This window comes from Corvus cornix, chromosome 6, assembly GCF_000738735.6.
Source record: "Corvus cornix cornix isolate S_Up_H32 chromosome 6, ASM73873v5, whole genome shotgun sequence".
Lineage (NCBI taxonomy): Eukaryota > Metazoa > Chordata > Aves > Passeriformes > Corvidae > Corvus > Corvus cornix.
Window position 1 is genome coordinate 857,340 of NC_046336.1, and position 19,227 is coordinate 876,566.

The 19,227-nt window shown below is 54.2% G+C and overlaps 1 protein-coding gene across 1 annotated transcript in view; it reads left to right on the forward strand.

The window, feature by feature from the left end:
- Positions 1 to 11,789: 11,789 nt before the first annotated feature.
- TCERG1L (transcription elongation regulator 1 like) overlaps positions 11,790 to 19,227 on the forward strand; it is a gene marked incomplete at its 5' end in the record, with an annotated part of 49,557 nt that continues 42,119 nt past the window's right edge. Inside the window, 3 exons of the mRNA XM_039553973.1 lie at positions 11,790 to 11,879; positions 13,423 to 13,569; positions 14,431 to 14,611. Of these exons, the coding sequence (XP_039409907.1) occupies positions 11,790 to 11,879; positions 13,423 to 13,569; positions 14,431 to 14,611 (418 nt within the window). The remainder of the gene's footprint in view (positions 11,880 to 13,422; positions 13,570 to 14,430; positions 14,612 to 19,227) is intronic.

Genomic DNA, 19,227 nt, shown 5'->3' on the forward strand with positions numbered 1-19,227 from the left:
ACAGAGGCTCTGGGAGACCTGAATATTCCATTGTGTTGATGAAGACAAATCCTCCCCGTGCTCAGTTGCATTAGGTTAATGTCTGAGTGTGTTTCCTCAGCACTATGATGATAAATTAAATGGGTTGGTGTTGGGCGGGCGTGTGCAGCTGATCAGGGCAAGGTTCTGGGATCACACACGGACCTTATCTACCTGTAAATATACTCTGTATTTAACGTGCTGCTGCCATCACCTCTGCTGCTCTTCCTCCCTCTCCCAGTTCAGCTGTGGGGTTGGAGCTTTTCCAGACCTGCCTTTGCCCAGGAGTTGGGCTCAATCCTTGTGGGTCCCTTCAAACTCAGATATCCTGTGATTCACCCCTCCTGTGCAGAGCTTCACCTGACTTTGAAGATGCCTCTGGAACTTTCCAGTTCTGTCCAGCCTGGGTTTCCTCATGTAAGAAATGTTCATTTGTGAGATGGTTTAAAACTTGTTTTTCTTTTAACTGAGTTTTCTTGTTCTCTGTGTTTCATTACTTTCTTCCCATCATCTCTTCTCATGTGTTTTATTCATCCATCTTCCCCCATGTTTTACTTATCCTTTCTGTTTCTTACCTCTCTTGATGATAGGACAGGACACAGGGGAACGGCTTTAAGAGAAAGAGGGTGGGACTAGACTGGGTTTTAGGAGGAAATCCAATCTAGGGTGAGGGTGGGCAGGCCCTGGCACAGGGTGCCCAGAGCAGCTGGGGCTGCCCCTGGATCCCTGGCAGTGGCCAAGGCCAGGCTGGACATTGGGGCTGGGAGCAGCCTGGGACAGTGGGAGGTGTCCCTGCCATGGCAGGGGTGGCACTGGATGGGCTTTGGGGTCCATTCAAATCCAAACCATTCTGGGATCTCCCAGCAGTCCTCTCTCTCTGCCTTTTCCTATCATTGCTCTCTTTGCATTTCCTTTTGACGCCATTTTTCCAGCACTACTTTCGGATACACAGTTGGAAAAGCTGGGAGAGTGCCAGGGTGGAGGGAAGTCCTTGGAATGAGGTTTCATCCACTCCCTGTTTTCCATCCAAGCAAAAAGCCAGTTTCTGCTTCCAGCCTTGAGTCCAGCTGTGCCTTCCACAGCCTTGCAGCCCCCCAGGGTTCGGATTGAGAGGTGAGCCTTGGTGGCAGTGTGGTGACCTTAGTCCCATCCAGGCTCTTGTGGGGTTGGAAGCAGGGAAGGGTGGCCCTGGTACTGCTCCTCTGCACCGGTCAAGTGCTGGCCAGATGTTCATGGAATAATTTCTCCTAATGTCATCTCCTGCCATCAAAAGGAGGGAGAGAGGGAGAAAAAAGTGATTCAGAATGGGTTTGACTCAAGAGAACGCTGCTCCTGCCTCAAACACAGCTTGACCATCTATGGAAGAATTATGATCTATTTAGTTTAATATTTCAGCCTTCTTCACTTTCGGCAAGTGCAGCAGTAATGAATCACTGACCCTGGAAAAATATCACTGATTTGATTAATTAGCACTTAAAAAGGACTCCTCAGAAAGGCAACTTTCAAAGGTTGGCAATAATGCTGGTATTTTATTTGTCCTTTCATTAGCTGGAGCACTAAGAAATTCTGACAGGAGTTTTATGTGATTACTTCCCAGTTGGTGCAGTGCAACCCCTGAAATATTCCTACACGTAGATCAGAAGGAAAATTCAAAGGGAAAAAGATTTAATGTCTCTTTAAATTCAACTTTTTAAAACAAGGAAGCAGAGGATTATTCAGGGTGGGTAATGGACACTTTTCTGCTCCGCTGCCCCACCAACCCTGGGGTTGGTAACGTTATGGACTGGTTTGGGTTGGGAGGGACCCCAAAGCCCATCCAGTGCCACCCCTGCCATGGGCAGGGACACCTCCCACTGTCCCAGGCTGCTCCAAGCCCCCAATGTCCAGCCTGGCCTTGGGCACTGCCAGGGATCCAGGGGCAGCCCCAGCGCTCTGGGCACCCTGTGCCAGGGCCTGCCCACCCTCCTTGTAAAACACTTCCTTGGAGAGTTCCCAGAGTCTCATCAGTGGATCCAATGAATCAATGAGGCAGGAAAAGCTTCCTTTGAGTGCAAGAGCAGCTCTGCTCCGGGGAGCCCGCGGGCCTGGCGTGAGCCCGTCACTGCGTGCCCCGGGAGTGCTGCTGGCAGGGAAGCGTCTCCCGGAGCACCTCGGGCTCTTCCCCGGGCAGCGTGGCTGGCCTGGCAGTGAGATTTAGGTTTTTCCTGCTTTCCAGTAGAGCAGAGCAGGATTTTAAAGGGACCAGTGCTGGGGATTTGGTCACCCTTTAGGACACTGGACTTGGATCGGGTCTGATCATCCAAGGGGGATGAGCCAGGGAGGGCCGAGCCCATAACCAGGCCTGGGGAATATTCTCATGTCCAATTCCAAGCACTGGTATCAGCACTCAATGATTCAAGAAGCCCACAGATGGTCTTGGATTAATCAACACCTCTGGATTTCATGAAATCCATAAATTCACCTAATGAAATCTGATTTCCAGCCTTCTGCCTGTGCCTGTTCTTGGAGGCTGCTCGGAAGGAAAGGGAGAAGAGCAGCTTTCCCTTTGGTTCCATCTAGGCCTGGCTGTGCTCTACACTAATTTAGGATTTAATCTGAAAACACTTTACAGCGTGATGTAATGTTATTGCCTGTTAATTAAATTAATTGGCATGTGCTCCCTGGTGATTAGCCAGGCACTCTAATGGGATAGATGGCGTGGGGGCACAGGGGATAGCGGGGCACAGACGTCCTGCAGATCCCCACGTTGGGCTGGCAGTGTGAGCAGGAACAGCCTCGGCATTTGCTGTGCTGAACTTTACCCGAGCGCTCCTGCGCCTCTGGGGCCTCCTTTGATCCGTGCTGTTTATGTTTGATTGGATTAAAACTGCTTTAATAACTGCGCAAAGCCCTGTTTGGATTAAGGAGCAAAATTAATGCTACGAGGAGGGAAATAATGAGACTGATCCCACGCCTCGTGCCTCTGCCTGCAGCCTCCTTGCCCGAGGAAACGGGGCTGTGGGGAGGGAGGGGTTGGGAGGGCACCGGGGTGCTGCTGGGTCACAGCTGCTCTTGGAGGGCTCTTCTGAGCTGAACAGCTCCTGGATCCTGTGCAAGGCTGGGCAGGCTTGCCTGGCTCCTGCAGGGTGTCACAAATCAGCAGGGAAAAACGAGGTGTTTGTTAAAGTTTTCTGAACTCTGCAGAGTTTGTTGCTTGTCATTGGGGCAGGAGTCAGGGCAGGGTCTCTGCCTGTCCTGGGCAGCTGGGCCTTCAGCCAGCATCGCTCTGTGTTTGGGGAGAATGGGCAATTTCCAGATGCAAACTGTACAAACTTACATTTTCCACAGTGCTTGGGTCCAGCAGGTCCCAGTTCTGTGTGCTGCTTGAGAGTGGAGTTCAACCTGGGGAAGAGAAGGATCCAGGGAAACCTCAGAGCCCCTTGCAGGGCCTAAAGGGGCTCCAGGAGAGCTGCAGAGGGACTGGGGACAAGGGCATGGAGGGACAGGACCCAGGGAATGGCTTCCCAGTGCCAGAGGGCAGGGCTGGATGGGAGATTGGGAAGGAATTGTTCCCTGGGAGGGTGGGCAGGCCCTGGCACAGGGTGCCCAGAGCAGCTGGGGCTGCCCCTGGATCCCTGGCAGTGCCCAAGGCCAGGCTGGACACTGGGGCTGGGAGCAGCCTGGGACAGTGGGAGGTGTCCCTGCCCATGGCAGGGGTGGCATTGGATCCTTCCAACCCAACCCATTCCATGACCCTGTAAGTCTGGAGGAGCAGAGTGAACTGCTGTCCAGCCCAAGGCTGATGTGGGATGCTCCATCACGGGATCCATCAGGATCAGCTGCTCCAGGGACAGACTGGCCCCACATCGATGCCCACCCAGGACCAGCAGTGGAGCACGGAGGGCTCAGGGAGCTTGGGGGAAATCCTCCTGCTCATCCCCATCCCATGGGAAAAGAAAAATCCCCCATGTCCCCTGTGCTGGCCCATCATGGCACATCCTGCTGCAGCAGATGAAAAGTGTTTTTTTAAAGCTTTTATTGGTATTCAACAAACAATAATAATGTAATCAGAGCGATCAAATCCTCAAGTACTGTCAAATTATTTCTGGGAGATGAAAGCATGAAATGTTCTGTGCTCCTGGCAGTTTGTGCTACAGAAACTGAGCAAACTGGAGAGTTTGATAATGCATTAACGGCACTGGTTTTAAGAGGAGCTGCCTGAAATGCCACACTTCCCTGTCACAGGAGTGCTGGGGGTGTTTTCCTTTCATTTGATGTGTTGGGGGTTTTCTCTCCCATCTCTGACCAACATTCTCAGGCCTGGCACAGGGTCCTGAGTGTTCCCAGCAGTGCAACAGCATCCCCTGGTCCCCTCGCCCTGCCCCGGGCAGGCTGAGCTCCACTCACAGCCTGGGCAGGCACAGAAACTGCCCCTCATGGGGACACCTGAGAGACCTGGGGAGTTACAGAAACTGCCCCTCATGGGGACACCTGAGAGACCTGGGGAGTTACAGAAACTGCTCCTCATGGGGACACCTGAGAGACCTGGGGAACCAAACTCTGCTGTGGCTGAAGGTTTGGGTATTTTTTATATTGAGTTTTCTCTGAAAAAGCCCATGGAAAACCTTAAAGGAACCAAGAAAAAGCCCCAAGCCAAAGCCCAAAAGAGCCCACAAAAGACTGCGATACCTCAGGGACCTTCCCCTCACTTTCTCGAGGGTCACAACAAGGGACAGAGAACTTCATTACTAAGAAGAATTCCCGTGGCAGCTGGAATTGTCATCTGCCAGCAGGATCCTCTGGAATTGATTCCCTTTTCCCTTTAGGACTTTGCTTGTCGATTGAGCTTTGCCTGCATTGAAACACTTCTTTTTTCTTTCAATTTTCATCTGCTCAAAAATACCCTAAAAAGAAACTCAGTTGTTTTTTTCCTCTCTAGTAGAATGGCACTACCAGCAGTTGCTCAGGCTATTTTTAAATTAAACAGAGCAGAGGAATTTTCTAATAGGAAGGGAGGATTTTAGTCATTATTAGTCCCCCTTCCAGCCCAGGCCCAAAGCAGGCCGCTTTCCCCATCCCCAGCTGTTCCATTTGGAGAGGGAAGGGGCAAGTCTGTCATGCCAGGCATGGGGTTGGCTTGGGGTGCTTCTTATTGTAAAACTTTTGTCTTAAATTTGCAGAGTTCAAGTCTGGAGAATCCAATGCTTGAGGTCAATCACGAGTCTTTGCTGAGCAGTAACAGCGATTTTTTTAGTGGCTTTAAGGGTATTTCCTCAAAAAAAAAAAAAAAAAAAAAAAAAGCAGTAATTGTTTTTTAAAGTTGCTTAAAAATCACAGAACCAGAGAATGGTTTGGGCTGGAATGGACCTTAAACAACATCTCATTCCAGCCCCTGCCAGTTGGGACTTTCAGGGATGCAGGGGCAGCCCCAGCTGCTCTGGGCACCCTGTGCCAGGGCCTGCCCACCCTCCCAGGGAACAATTCCTTCCCAATCTCCCATCCAGCCCTGCCCTCTGGCACTGGGAAGCCATTCCCTGGGTCCTGTCCCTCCAGCCCTTGTCCCCAGTCCCTCTGCAGCTCTCCTGGAGCCCCTTTAGGCCCTGCAAGGGGCTCTGAGGTTTCCCTGGATCCTTCTCCTCTGCAGGCTGAAAGTCCCTTCTCCTCATGGCTGAGCCCCAGCTGCTCTGGAGCCATTTCCTCTGCCCAGCTCGGGGCTGTGCCCTCCTGCCCGTGGCTCTGCACAGCTCCACAGCACTTTGGAGCAGGGGTTTTGATGCAAGTGTTTGTTTCCAGGAGACCTTTGGGTCCTTCCTAATTCCTTGATGGATGGCTGAGCCCTTCCCAGGTGTGCAGCCCCGGGCTGGGGCAGGGGACTGCCATGTCCCTGTGTCCTGCAGCTCATCCTGGAGCCCACCAGCCCCTCCAGGACCAGGAAAGCTCCGGATCAGGGGGAGGGAAAAGGCAGCATCCAGCCCTGCTGCAGGGCTTGCCAAGCCTGGATCGCAGGAGAAGGGACTGGGGTGGGATAAATGGCCTAAGCCAGAGCGACTGCAAAGGAAAATCATCCCTGCAGTGGGTAATTAGGCGGGGAGGAAAAGTGGCTGCAGTGAGGAGAGGCCGGGAAGCTCCGTCCTGGAAATGCTCCTGCGGGAACAGAGCAGAGCCCATTTCAGCTGAGTGGCTGTGCAGCCATTCCGGGGGTTTAGTGCCGGGGAAATGAAATGGGAAGGGTTCCAGATGGAATAATTAGCTCTTGGTACCTTTTTTTGTAACTTGACACTGCTCTTCCCACATTTGGTTCCTGCAGTGGTTCTGGAGGAAGTGTGGTGTGTGATTTGGGGCCCTGAATCCAGAGTAATGGTGATGTTACTTAAGAGCAATAATCTGGGAAGGGAAATAATTAGGAAACAAAAGTGTATTAAAGTTACTGCAAAGAGGATAAAGCCCATAAAACTGTAATTGCTCGGCTGATAAAGTGAAGTTTAAAATTTGCAATCAGCTTTGACATAATCGCGTTAATGTGGGGAGGTAAAAACACCTAATTAAGGAGCCAAAGCCATGTGTTCTACCTTGGGATAATGGATGAACTGCAGAGGTGGGGATGATTCCCCCCCTCTGTGTGAGGCACAAGTGCCCATGAATCCCCTCCCTGCACTCATGGATTTAACTCCTGAGGCTGGGTCTGGGATCCTGGGGCAGCTCTGGGCCCCTCCTGCCAGGAGAGCCCTGGAGGGGCTGGAGCGTGTCCAGGGCAGGGAACGGAGCTGGGAAGGGGCTGGAGCCCCAGGAGCGGCTGAGGGAGCTGGGAAGGGGCTCAGGCTGGAGCAAAGGAGGCTCAGGGGGGACCTTGTGGCTCTGCACAAGTCCCTGACAGGAGGGGGCAGCCGGGGGGGTCGGGCTCTGCTGGCAGGGAACAGGGACAGGAGGAGAGGGAACGGCCTCAGGTTGGGCCGGGGGAGGCTCAGGGTGGATATTGGGGAAAATTTCTATCCAAAAAGGGCTGTCCAGGCCTGGCAGAGCTGCCCAGGAAGGTCTGGAGTGCCCATCCCTGGAGGTGCCCAAGGAATTCCTGGAGGTGGCACTCAGAGCTCTGGGCTGGGGACAAGGCGGGGATGGGGCACAGCTTGGACTCGGTGATGCTGGAGGGCTTTTCCAACCTCAGGGATTCTGGAATTGTGATGACATGACCATGGCTCAAGGAGCAGCAGTCCCTGTCCATACTGGAAACAGCAGGATGTCTGGGGCTTCTCACACAAATATTCTGCTGAAATTCATGAAAGAGTTAATTTCCAGATGAGTTATTTGGAGTGAACTCATTGATCTGACTCCACTGAGAAGCTGCAATGCTCAGAATTTCTTCCTTAGCTCCCTGAGGTTCCTGGAATGCTTATGAGATGAGTGGTGGTGCAGAGGACCAGTTCTCCAGGCTTTCAGGGATGGCTGGAGAATGTAAATGAGGGAAGCATCCCTGGAAACACCCGGGGCTGTAGCAGCTGCAGACCGTCTTTTCCTCTTGATGCCACACTTGTGTCTTGCTGTTTTGGAGGGCTGAAAGGTGCAAGTCTGACTCTGAGAACGCTATGTTTCTGCAGTGTCTCCTTGGAGATCCACAGAGTCCTCCAGACAGTCTGCTGGCTCTGGAAAGATGGGAGGGAATGAGGAAATTTGTCTCTTTCTGCTGTGGGCAGCAGTGCCTGCCAGGAGTGTCTCCCATGGAAAGGAGAAGTGTTGGCCCCAGGGAAGCCCTGGGGGCCCTTCTGGAGCACTGGACCAGCCCGAGGGCAGCAGATCCATGGAATCAGGGAACCCCAGACTGGTTTGGGTGGGAAAGGACCTCAAAGCCCATCCATCCTGCCATGGGCAGGGACACCTCCCACTGTGCCAGGCTGCTCCCAGCCCCAATGTCCAGCCTGGCCTTGGGCACTGCCAGGGATCCAGGGGCAGCCCCAGCTGCTCTGGGCACCCTGTGCCAGGGTCACTGGCATCAACAATGCCCGTGTTTGAGGGAGGCACCCACCTCCCTGGCGTCTCCTCCCTGAGGGCATCCCTGGGTGTGCTTTGTGAATTCCAGGTGGGAATTCAGGGTGGGTTTAGCCATCTCTGGCTGTAGAGAGGAGCTGAGTTGCTGCATCTACCGATTGCTCAGCTCCCACTTGAGCATGGAAACTTTTCTGGAGTCTTTTAAGTGGATGCCCAGATCCAAGAGAGCTGTGTGTGCTCTCAGGAGCGCTCTGGTACAAAGGGGGGCAGAGGCAGATATCTTTATCCTGGTTTTCTTTGATCTTTCTGCTGCTGTGGAGTGGCACTGGGACTGCCTCCCCAGAAGGGTTAAATCCCTGGACTGGAGGCGTGTTCCAAGGAGCTGTTACAAAGCAAACCCTCCCTGGATTGACTGTGCTCTTTATTCTCCAATTCACAAAGAGAATGTTTCCAGCCTCTCCGTCTCTCTCTCATGCACACACAAAAGATGTCTTTTCTTTTTTTTTTGTATTTCTTTTGGTTTGAATGTTTTCTGTTTCTTCTCACAGCTACCTGAAGTGATCTTCCTGTGTGCAAACCCTGCCGAGCCTCACCCTGCGTCTGGACTGGTTTTAAAGAAGAAAAGTGTCTTTGACTTCTGCATCCAACAGGATTAGAAGAAATTCAGGGTCTGAGTGAATGAATTTAGATGTTGCCCAGAGCAGCTGGGGCTGCCCCTGGATCCCTGGCAGTGCCCAAGGCCAGGCTGGACATTGGGGCTGGGAGCAGCCTGGGACAGTGGGAGGTGTCCCTGCCCATGGCAGGGGTGGCACTGGGTGGGCTTTAGGGTCCTTTCAAACCCCAACCAATCTGGGATCCTGTATTTGCCTGTGCCTTCTTGTTCTGCCTTCAGCTGGCCAGGAACTGAAGGGCAGTGATCCCTCGATTGTTTTTCCTTCCTAAACTACCAGAGGTTGAAGTTTTGGTATCAATAACTCCAACTTTGGATAAAACCAGCTTGTGAATATTGTATAAATACCAGAAAACAAATTGATTGAAGTCCAATAGAATGGAAACAGATATTTTACAGAAGGAATTTTACAGGAGGAATGCTGCTCCATCCTTTTCTCCACCCAGTTTGCCAGAGGTCACCTCCTGCCAGAGAGGGGGGAGAGGCTCCCGAGGAGCCCAAGGCAATTCCCACCGTCCCAGAGACTGAAAAAGGGCTCCTGGGGAGGCTGAAGTCCTGCATCACACAGGTATTCCTGCGGTGATTTTTATTGCACTGAAGCTACTCTTCATTTACCTCCTCTTGTTTTGGTATCTGTTAATGGGGTTGTAACAGGGCTCGTGCAAATCAATGGATTTCAGCAAAAATCACATCAAAGACCGGGTATTTCACATGCCAGGAGCCAAAACAAGGGGTCATTTGATGTCAATCTTTGATTTGATGTGTTTGCCTGGGGCTCTGCTCAGTGGAGGCTTGACTTGTGCTCCGAGGAGCAGCGGGAGCTGCTGCACCACCCACCACGGACACCCTCAGCAGCCACGGATCCCACGGGAACCCCGGTGCTGGCACCTCCAGGCACCTTCAGAGGCTCAAACGTCCCTGGCCACAGGTGCACCTGCACTCAGGGTGTTCCACGGGATGCCTTTGGAATGCGGGGTGGGATCTGGGCTGTTTGTGCCACCGCCCCAAATGACATGGATCCCTGGGGACGGCTGCTGACCTACAGCAGCCCTTCCTTGAAACAGTTCAGTGCACCAACATCAGCAAGTTTGGTCATTACCCGAGACTGTCTCACCGCACAACCGCGGCATGAGGAAAAGTGGTTAAGAGTGTCCTCAGGGAGAGAAATCTACAATGCAGATATGAACAAAAAGGATGTCTCTTTGGAGTGCTCAGACCCATTTTTTAGACTTAAAAATGAAGGTGGTGGGTCTAAACCTTTTATTTCAGTGCTAAATTGGCTTTTTGGCTGCCTAAAGTGCTCTTTGCAGTATTCAAGGGCCAAGGTGTGCACCAGAGGTGACGCTGATGAACTCTCTCAGGTGCCTTTTCCCCCCATTGCGTTCAAACCCAGCTCCTCAAGCACCAGTGCATTTCACAGGAAGCAGCCCTTTTTCTGTTTGTTGGTTTTTTGCTGTTGATTTTGTCATTGTGTTTCTGTTCCTCTGCTCAGTCCCAATTACCAGGATGTGGTTTTGAGTTGTACAAACAGCCACACACTAAAACATTTAGCAGTGATCCTCTGCTCATCAGATTTCTGTCGCTTTGTGCTTTACTCCAGTCTCCATTTCCCAGTGTCTCTCAGGGTAATTAGAAGCACTGTATTTCCCTGATCTCGTGCGTAGCCACAGATCATCATCATTTGATTCCAAAACTTCTTAGGTATTACCTTTACTGAGGTATTACCTTTACTGAGGTTGTTTGCTGCCATGGGAGATCCAACTCCTCTGCAACGATTTTAAACCATGAAGCTGAAACATTTGTGAGTTCTGTGAACTCAGGCTCAGCCCATTTTGCTGTTATTCATCCCTTTAATTTTTTGCTGGAGCTGCTGGAAGCTGTGATGCCGTCAGCAGAGGCTTGCTCATCTCCTTCATTTCACAGTAGAGAGGAGACAGCAGCAGAAACAAACCCACAGGTCGTAAGGGAACATTGCTGGCCCTGGGGCGCTCAGCCCGGAATCACCTGGGCTGGGCTGGGCTGGACTGGACAAGACAGGACAAGGGAGGTGCTCAGGCAGCAGCAGCAGCACCAGGCTCCTCTCCTCTGGTCTGCCAGGAAATTCCCAGGATCCCGGACTGGTTTGGGTTAGAAAGGACCCCAAAGCCCACCCAGTGCCACCCCTGCCATGGGCAGGGACACCTCCCACTGTCCCAGGCTGCTCCCAGCCCCAGTGTCCAGCCTGGCCTTGGGCACTGCCAGGGATCCAGGGGCAGCCCCAGCTGCTCTGGGCACCCTGTGCCCCTGCTCACAGGGAAGAATTTCCTCCCACTATCCCACCTAACCCTGCCCTCTGGCAGCTTAAATCCATGTCATTTTCATTGACGGCAGAAGGGTCTCGGCTGAGGGGGCAGCCGTGGGATACCCGACCCTGCTGCTACTCTGACTCCGTGGCACTCGCACGGCCTGGGAAAGGGGGAGATTGGGGGGGTCGGGAAGGTTTGGGGGCTGCGGCTTCTGGGGACGGCGAGGAGGTTGGGGAGCTTTGGGGGTCGGAGGTGTTGAGGGGGTTGGGTGGTCCGGGGGATTTTAGGGGTGAGGGGGGCTCCGGAAGGTTGGGGGTGTCGGGGGTGTCGGCAGTGCCGCGCACCCCAGCCGTCTCTGCCATCCCCACGCGTCCCCCGCGGGCAGGGGCTGCCTCCCGCACCTGCGGCCGCGGGGGATGACGCCGAAAATCCCACTCGTTCCTCCGCCGACCCCCGGCAGCGGCCGCGCTCCCGCCGGAGCCTGCCCCGGGGCCGGGGCTCCGTCCCTCCGCCCGTCCCTCCCCCATCCCTCCCCTCCCCGGGGCGGCCCCGCCGCGCCCCCGCCCCGCTCCCCCCGCGCCGGGCGGAGCCTGCCCGCGGTGCCGCGGGCTCGGAGTTGCGCCGGGCGGCGGAGGCGAGCGGAGCGCGGCGCTCCTGGCCCGGGCCATGCAGGATGCTCCCGGCCGCCGCCCCGCGCCCGCCGCCGCTGCTGTGGCCGCCGCCCGCCGAGCCCCCCGCTCCCCCCTGGGCCTGGGTGCTGCCCGCGGCCGCGGGGCTGCTCCGGGTGGGCGCTGCCGCCGCCGGGGCCCCCCCTCCGCCGCCGCCGCCGCTGCTGCTGCTGCCGCCCCCCGCGCTGGTGCGGCCCGGGCCGGGCTGGCGCGGCCCCCGCCGAGCCCCCGCTGCTGCCGCTGCTGCCCGCGGCCGCGGAGCCGCTCCTGCACGGCCAGGTAAGGGCGGAGCCGCCGTGCGGGGACACAACTTTCCCGGAGCCGCCGGCCTCGGCACCGAGACCCCTGCCCGCGGCGAGGACGCGCCGGGCGGGATGGGGGCGGCGGCGGGACAGACCCCGCGGGGCAGGGGGGGCTCCCCGGGCGCTGCATTCTCCCTTTCCGAGCTCTGCATCCTCCCCTTCCCCGGGCGCTGCATCCCCCTTTTCCCGGGCTCTGCATGTCCCCTTCCTGGGTTCTACATCCCCCTTCCCCGGGCGCTGCATCCCCCCCTTCCCAAGCTCTGCGTCCCCCCTTCCCCGGGCGCTGCATTCCCCTTTTCCCGGGTTCTGCATCTCCCTTCCCCGGGCTGTGCACCCCCCCCTTCCCGAGCCCTGCATCTCCCCTTCCCCAGGTTTTACACCCCCTTCCCTGGGCTCTGCATTCTCCCTTCCCCGGGCTCTGCATCCCCTTCCCGATGCTCTGCGCCCCGCGGGCTCGCTCGCCGGTCACGGCCCCGCGCGTGTTGGAGCGCGGCACTTCCAGCGGCTCTGGAAACGTGCGGCGAGGATTTCTCCGGGAGGAGAGGAGCTGCCAGAGGGGCTGGGGGTCCGTTCGGTGCGGCCGGGGGTCCCTCCGGCGGGGCTCGGCTCCTTGCTGGCTGCAGGATGCGCTTTCCGCAGAGGCAGCCGGAACGGGAGGGATGCTCCGGGCGCGCTCCGGCAGCCGGGGCAGCATCGCCGCTGTGCGCTCTGTGAATATTTATACAGACGAAAGTTTTGAGCCGTGTCACTGGAACCAACGTGTCGCGCCAGTGCTTTCCCTGATGAATATTTCAATTATTAATTGCTGCCATGAGGCTGCTCGCAGTAGCGGAGCCTGCAGCCGCGTGTTCGTCCCGTCACAGCGGAGGGGTCGGAGCTGTGCGCGCAGTTTTGCCTCGGCTTCATGTTTTTTGGTAGACAGAAGTAAAAATAAACGCGAGCTGTGAGCGCTGTGGTGTCCGCTCGATTCGGTGTGATGATTTCCAGCCTTTTCGAGCTCGAGCGTCTCTTGTGGTTCGGGAGAAAACAGTCGGTGCTGCTCTAATGAAACGGGAACATCAATTATTCCCCAGCGGGAGACCACTCGACGAACCTGCAGAGGTGGTTTTGCTGTGGGAACCCACTTGCCAGGCGAATTTAAGTTGAGAAAAAAAAACATTTCTGCCGTTCCCTTCGGTTCTCCAGACGCGTTTTAAGGCACTTTCCGGTGCTGTTTTGGGTTCGGTGTGAGGTTCAGTGTGAGCAGAGGAAGCCCCGCTTGCCTGGCGGCTGCAGCCATTGCCGGTGCTGCCCTGCTCCAGGTTTTGGGTTCGTGGCTTCCCGAACCGCTCTGTGCCGCCAGTGCCGCTCGCTGCTCACCCTGCGATGCCCAAAGAAACACAAACCCTTGGGCTGAAGGGACATTCCTGACATTCTCCGTGCTCATCCGTCACGGATTAGGAAATCATGGAAAGCATCGGTTACTCAGGGTAAAATCCTTTTGTTAACTCCTCCTCCTATGGTTTTTTTTCCCTCTGAAGTGGCTATTTGGAGCTCACTCCCCGGTCGTAGGATTTTCCCCTTCTTCCAGCGTGGAGTTTGTTCCGGTTTTGCCGCCCGTGTACACAGCCACGGTGCCGCCTCACGCCGGGAAGAGCTGGATTGATAAAAGGCTGCCCAACTGCAAAGTAAGTGCGGTCCTGGCGTGCTGAAGGGTTTTTAAGGCTGGAGCATATGAAGTACCTAAGCTGAAGAGTGTTGTGGGCTCAGTGAACTGGGGAGGGCTGTGAGAGGTCGGTGTTTGTCAGGAAAACCCTTCGGGGGAGGAATGTTGGAAGGGGCAGGTGATGGAGCAGCAGTTACAGCCTCACTGTTCCCGAGTTTTAATGAGACTAAAATGTCTTTAGTATTTATTCCTTTGAGTAGAATGTCTTCATTTTCCTACAAGACATGGTTATGGGGGTTTTCCATCTCCCCTTTCTCCCTGTTTTTCCCACTGTTTGTCCCTAAGGGGTGCCACAGTCCAGCGCTGGCAGAGCGGTGTCACCGTGGGCGCTGCCACACCCCCGGTGCTAGGGTGTCCCTCGGGGGGTCCCGTGTCCCCATCCCACCTCCGTTCCCCACATCTGCCCATTTGCCAGCTGTGTGCTGAACACCTGGTTTTGTGCCTTTGTCCCCTGCTGCACCTCAGCTGTTTTGTGCCTTTGTCCTGCCCTGTCCCTCATCCCCATGTCCCGGTTGGGGCCGTGATCCTGGTGCCGACGGGGTCGCTCAGAGCGGCTGTGTCAGGACAACGCTGCCCTCAGTGATTCCTTGCCTCCTGTGCTGCTGCAGCAGCTGATGAGTCATGTCAAAGCCAATTAATTTTTAAGTGGTCGCTTCAATTCAGCCTTGGCAGGGAGGGAGCAGAAACCCCCCTGGTCTGGGAAGTTTGTCCCCAGCAGAGGCACTGCCTGCTGTAACATTGAGTTAAAGACACTTCATTCACACTTGTATTTCTGAATTTTGGATCTCAAACTGTAACATTTTTCTTTCTTTCTGTTGGACAGATCTACTTGAACAATGCCTTTGCCCTGGATTCGGCCTGGATCCAACCTGAGGAGTCCAGGCTGTTCCAGGGGGCTGAGAAGCCTCTGCTGCTGAGCAATCAAGTAGCCATGGCTGTAGCCAGGCCAGCTGCTGCCTCCAGGCCACTGCCCACGCTCGTCTTGGCCCCTCAGCTGATCCCAGGTCAGGATATAAGTGCATCAATAATTAAGTACCTGCCTGTTTCTTGGTGTTTTTCCCTTAATGCGTCCCCCAGAGAGGCAAAGCTGCTCTCTAAAGTGAAGGTTTGCTTCCATTCAGCTGAAAATCTCTTGCTTGAGCAGACTCTTGATGGCCAAGTGCAGGTCATCCTCTGAATGACTCTGAGAGAAGGAAAAGGCCGTGTGCAATTATGGCAGGTTGTGCCAGGCTGTTCCGTAGCTGCTTGGTGACCTCTGCAAGGAGGGGACCAACCACTCCCCATCTACTGAGTTTATTTTTCAAACAAGAAATCGCTGACAGCCTGAAAGATCCTGTGATTCTGTGGCACAGCCCATGTAGGATTCTGCTGTCTGCTCATTTTAAGAGTTTGGTGGGGTCTGTGCAGACAGCCAGCAGGAGAGCAGAGCAGTGGATCCGTCATCTCATTACAGCTCAGTCATTTGTGAAATAAATTCCATTAATCTGCGTGACTTAACAGAAGAACTAAAAGCTATAAATATAAATATGAACTGTGTAAATATTCTGTGATGCTTTAGGTAACCAAGATTTATACCTGGAAAAGAACATTTACCCTTGGCCAAGAGCAGACCATGCATTCCAGTCGGGTTGGAGCTCTGTTTTGTTGCTGCAGGAGTAAATTAAAATAGCAGTTGTTCTGTACAGAAGATTGAGGAGTAAAGCGCCACTGATGCTTCGGCCCCTAAATACACTCTTAAAGTGGGAATTAGAATTACTGCTTGCTGCCAGTTGTTCCTGCCCTCCTCAGAGCGAAGGTGCTGTCCCTGGGGTTGAGAGCAGAGGGGTTGAGGCTCCCTTTCCATGGCCTTTCCCCAAAGTAGTTTGTATTTCAGAGCTGTGCAGCACTCAGGATCTTGTGTTTGCCATCAGTGCTGAGGTTTGGAGTGTGCTGGAATAGATCCTGGCTCCTGGGCTCGTTAGCCAGCCTGATTAATTAGCAGGGAATGCCCTGGAACGTGTTGGCCCATTCAGTCTGGGTCCATGTTTTGGTGTTTTAGCAGAGCTATGGCTCAGCTGTCCTCTCCTGCTGCCAGGACTGCCTGGGGCTCAGCTGGAGGAGGCACTGCTGTGACAGGGGAGACCCTGTCATTAATCCATTTCTATTTATTAGAGTATTTATTGGTATTTATTACCCATAAAAGCAGCTGTGTGCCCGGGCTGCCTGGGGAGTCACCGAGCTGTGCTCCCAGGCAGGAGGAGCAGGGGCTGTAAGGATGGGTGTGCTGGTGAGGGAGGGGGTCTGGGCAGGGGACCCACAGCCCCTCCTGTTTCTGCATGTCTAAAAAAGTCAGTATTTTAAAATATTTCTATATTTTAAATGTGCACAAGCATATTTTATCACGTGCAAAGTGTCAGATGTAAGGCAAGAGCATTCCTGGGAGTGGCTCAGGGACAGTGCCAGGCAGAACAGGGACACTGCCAGCCTGGTGCCACGTCTGTGGGCTGCAGGGAGCACCGGGAGGGGAAGGGTTTCATGCCTGTGCCCATGGCTGTTTGCTCAGGAGCCCTGCAGCTGGATCCTGCTCTTCCCCCAGCACAGCAGCAGGTTCAGTGCTGGCTTCCACCTCTGAGGTGGGAGAAGGGCAGGGAGAAGCACAAATCCCCCCAGCCATCTCTGTAAATAATGGAATCACAGAGTCATGGAATCCCAGACTGGGTTGGGTGGGAAGGGACCTCAAAGCCCACCCAGTGCCACCCCTGCCATGGCAGGGACACCTCCCACTGTCCCAGGCTGCTCCCAGCCCCAATGTCCAGCCTGGCCTTGGGCACTGCCAGGGATCCAGGGGCAGCCCCAGCTGCTCTGGGCACCCTGTGCCAGGGCCAGTCAAGAATTCCTTCCCATCCCTCTTGAGATCTCCTCTCTGGTTGCTGTGGTTGGTGCCAGTCCAACATCCCAGGCTGTCAGGGGACTCCAGAGCTCGTGAGGGACAAGTGGCCATTCCTGCAGGGTGGCCCGGTCCGTGCCCTGCAGCCACAACCAGGAGCTGCTTCTCCAGGTGTTATGGCAGCACTGGAGGTGTTTCCTATGGAATCCTTGCACTTAATGTGAAGAGTAATAAAAATTGCTCAGTTAAGTGGGATAAAAGGGAAGTTAATCAGGTTTCTGTGCAGGATTCATTTCGGGAGCTGCTCCTACGGCGGCTCTGCCTTCCCCAGTTATCAGTAATGATATAATTGTTTTCTCAATGGAGCTGCAGCGCTCCTCAGATAAAGGAGTGAGCACAGAGGCTGGCGAAGGGTAATGTGCATAATTTAACAGCTGCAGCTCCAGCTACTCCAAGGTGTTATTTACTGTGAGAAGCAGCAGTTATTATTCTCTCACAAACTGCAAAACGTGAATTTATGTACTCTGTGTTGAGTGTTTCTGAGGAGAAGGGTGGCCTTTTCCCTGGCAATGATAGCCTGGTTTATGTGTGCAGGGGGAGGCGCTTTGGGGAGGAAGGCAGCATTTAGATGTTTCTGCAGAGAGAGGACTGTAAGAAAGGATTCAGATTGCTGTGATTGGTATTTCTGTAAAGAAAGGATTCAGATTGCTGTGATTGGTATTTCTGTAAAGAAAGGATTCAGGTTTCTGTCTCCTGCACGGCGCTCTCGGCTGTGTGGGTCAGGACTGGCCAGGTGTGTCCCTGTGCCCCCCGTGTGTCCTGCACATCCCTGTGAGCTCAGGGCTGCTGGATGGGGTGAGGGAGCACTGGCAGGACCCCTCGGTGGCACCCATCAGGTGAAAGCAGGAGCCCTGTGGTACAGGACACTCGGTGCTTTCACTGTCCCTGATGTCATTCGGAGGTGTGCTGGTGCAGTTTGGCACTCCTGGCTCTCAGGAGCATCACCACCAGTGCTCCCTTGCCAAGGGGGTGTTCCTGTGTGTGTGTTTGGGAAGGGTTTCACGGAACCATGGAATGGTTTGGGTTGGAATGCACCTTAAAGCTCATCTGGTTCCTTGTCTGTCCTGCTTGGAGACAAGGATGTCGTGTGGGACGTTTGGATCCTTCTCATTAATGTCTTTTCTTTCTCTTAATGCCAGTACCCTTTACAGAACCGAGCCAGTGTTTCTTGCAGCCAGTAGCAGCACTGCCTTTGATATGCAGATACACATCCAAACACAGAAAAAACCAGTTTGCTCGGTGATTCCAGTTTGGTAATTCCAGTTTGTTAATTCCAGTTTACAGATCTATGAATTAAATAGGGCTGCTCTGTGTTAGATTGGGGTTCTATTTTCTCATGAAATAAGTGACCCAGGACCTCTGACCTCCTGTATTTCCTAAGCCCAGCTCAGTGTTTGAAGCACATCTGCATTTACGAGCACTCAGGTTTTGGCTTCCCAAATCGGATTATCTTGTAGTTAAGTGCGTGTGCTGCTCCCTGTTTGGGGACCAAGAATAGCACAGCAGGACCCCATTCATGTCCCTGCAAAGCCATCAAACCTCTCTTTGTTTGTGGAGCATTCAAGCACAGCCGAGCTGAGCACTTTATTAGGTCTGGGAATGCTTGGCTTTAATCACAGCCTTCACAAAGTTTTTTGTTTTGCTTATTAAGTTTATGGGTTTTTGGTGCTTTTCCTGTTATCTCTCCAAATCAAGAGAAACTTTGAGTGACGGTTGTTTTCCCACTTAAATGACAGAAATAAACCCACGAGCAATGTCTTTATGGGCTGGGCTGGTGGTTCTGACCTTTCCTTAACATCATCCTACCTGACCCTGAGACCTCCTGGTGAATAAATCCAGCTCTCCCGGTGCTTCCAGGGCAGGGGGTGTTTGTGAGGAGCCAGGGATTTGCATTTATTGCCTAGGAGCAGAAAAGTGAGCGGGGCTGTTCCTGGGTTTACAATGGCAGTGCCATCAGCTGTTTTCCTCCTTGGAAAGCAGGGATATCCAGAAAGCAGGGATATCCCTGTGTTCTCCTTGCAGGGATATCGGGGTGTTCTCCTTGCAGGGATATCGGGGTGTTCTCCTTTGCAGGGATATCGGGGTGTTCTCCTCGCAGGGATATCGGGGTGTTCTCCTTTGCAGGGATATGGGGGTGTTCTCCTTTGCAGGGGTATCCCTGTGTTCTCCTTTGCCCAGATATCGGGGTGTTCTCCTTTGCAGGGATATCGGGGTGTTCTCCTTTGCAGGGATATGGGGGTGTTCTCCTCGCAGGGATATCGGGGTGTTCTCCTTGCAGGATATCCCTGTGTTCTCCTTTGCAGGGATATCGGGGTGTTCTCCTTGCAGGGATATCGGGGTGTTCTCCTTCGCAGGGGTATCGGGGTGTTCTCCTTTGCAGTGGGATGAAAATCCAGATTGATCCATTGAAACTCCGCACACCCTCCTGTCTAATACATCGTTATTACATCACCTGCAGAATCGTGTCACTGGTACAGCCTCACCTAACGCGTGTCACTGCCCCTGCCCGGGCCCTATGGGCGTCTCTGGTGTCGTTTGGGAAGTGCCTCCCTCTCAGTTTTGAGCCAGGTTCAGCTCAGAACCCCAGGTCAGTGCAAGGAGGAGGTGCCACGTTCCCTCGGGCCAACGCCAGGCAGGTTGTGAAGTACAAGAGCTTTCCATAAACATTGAACACCCCCTGTTTGACACCCCTGG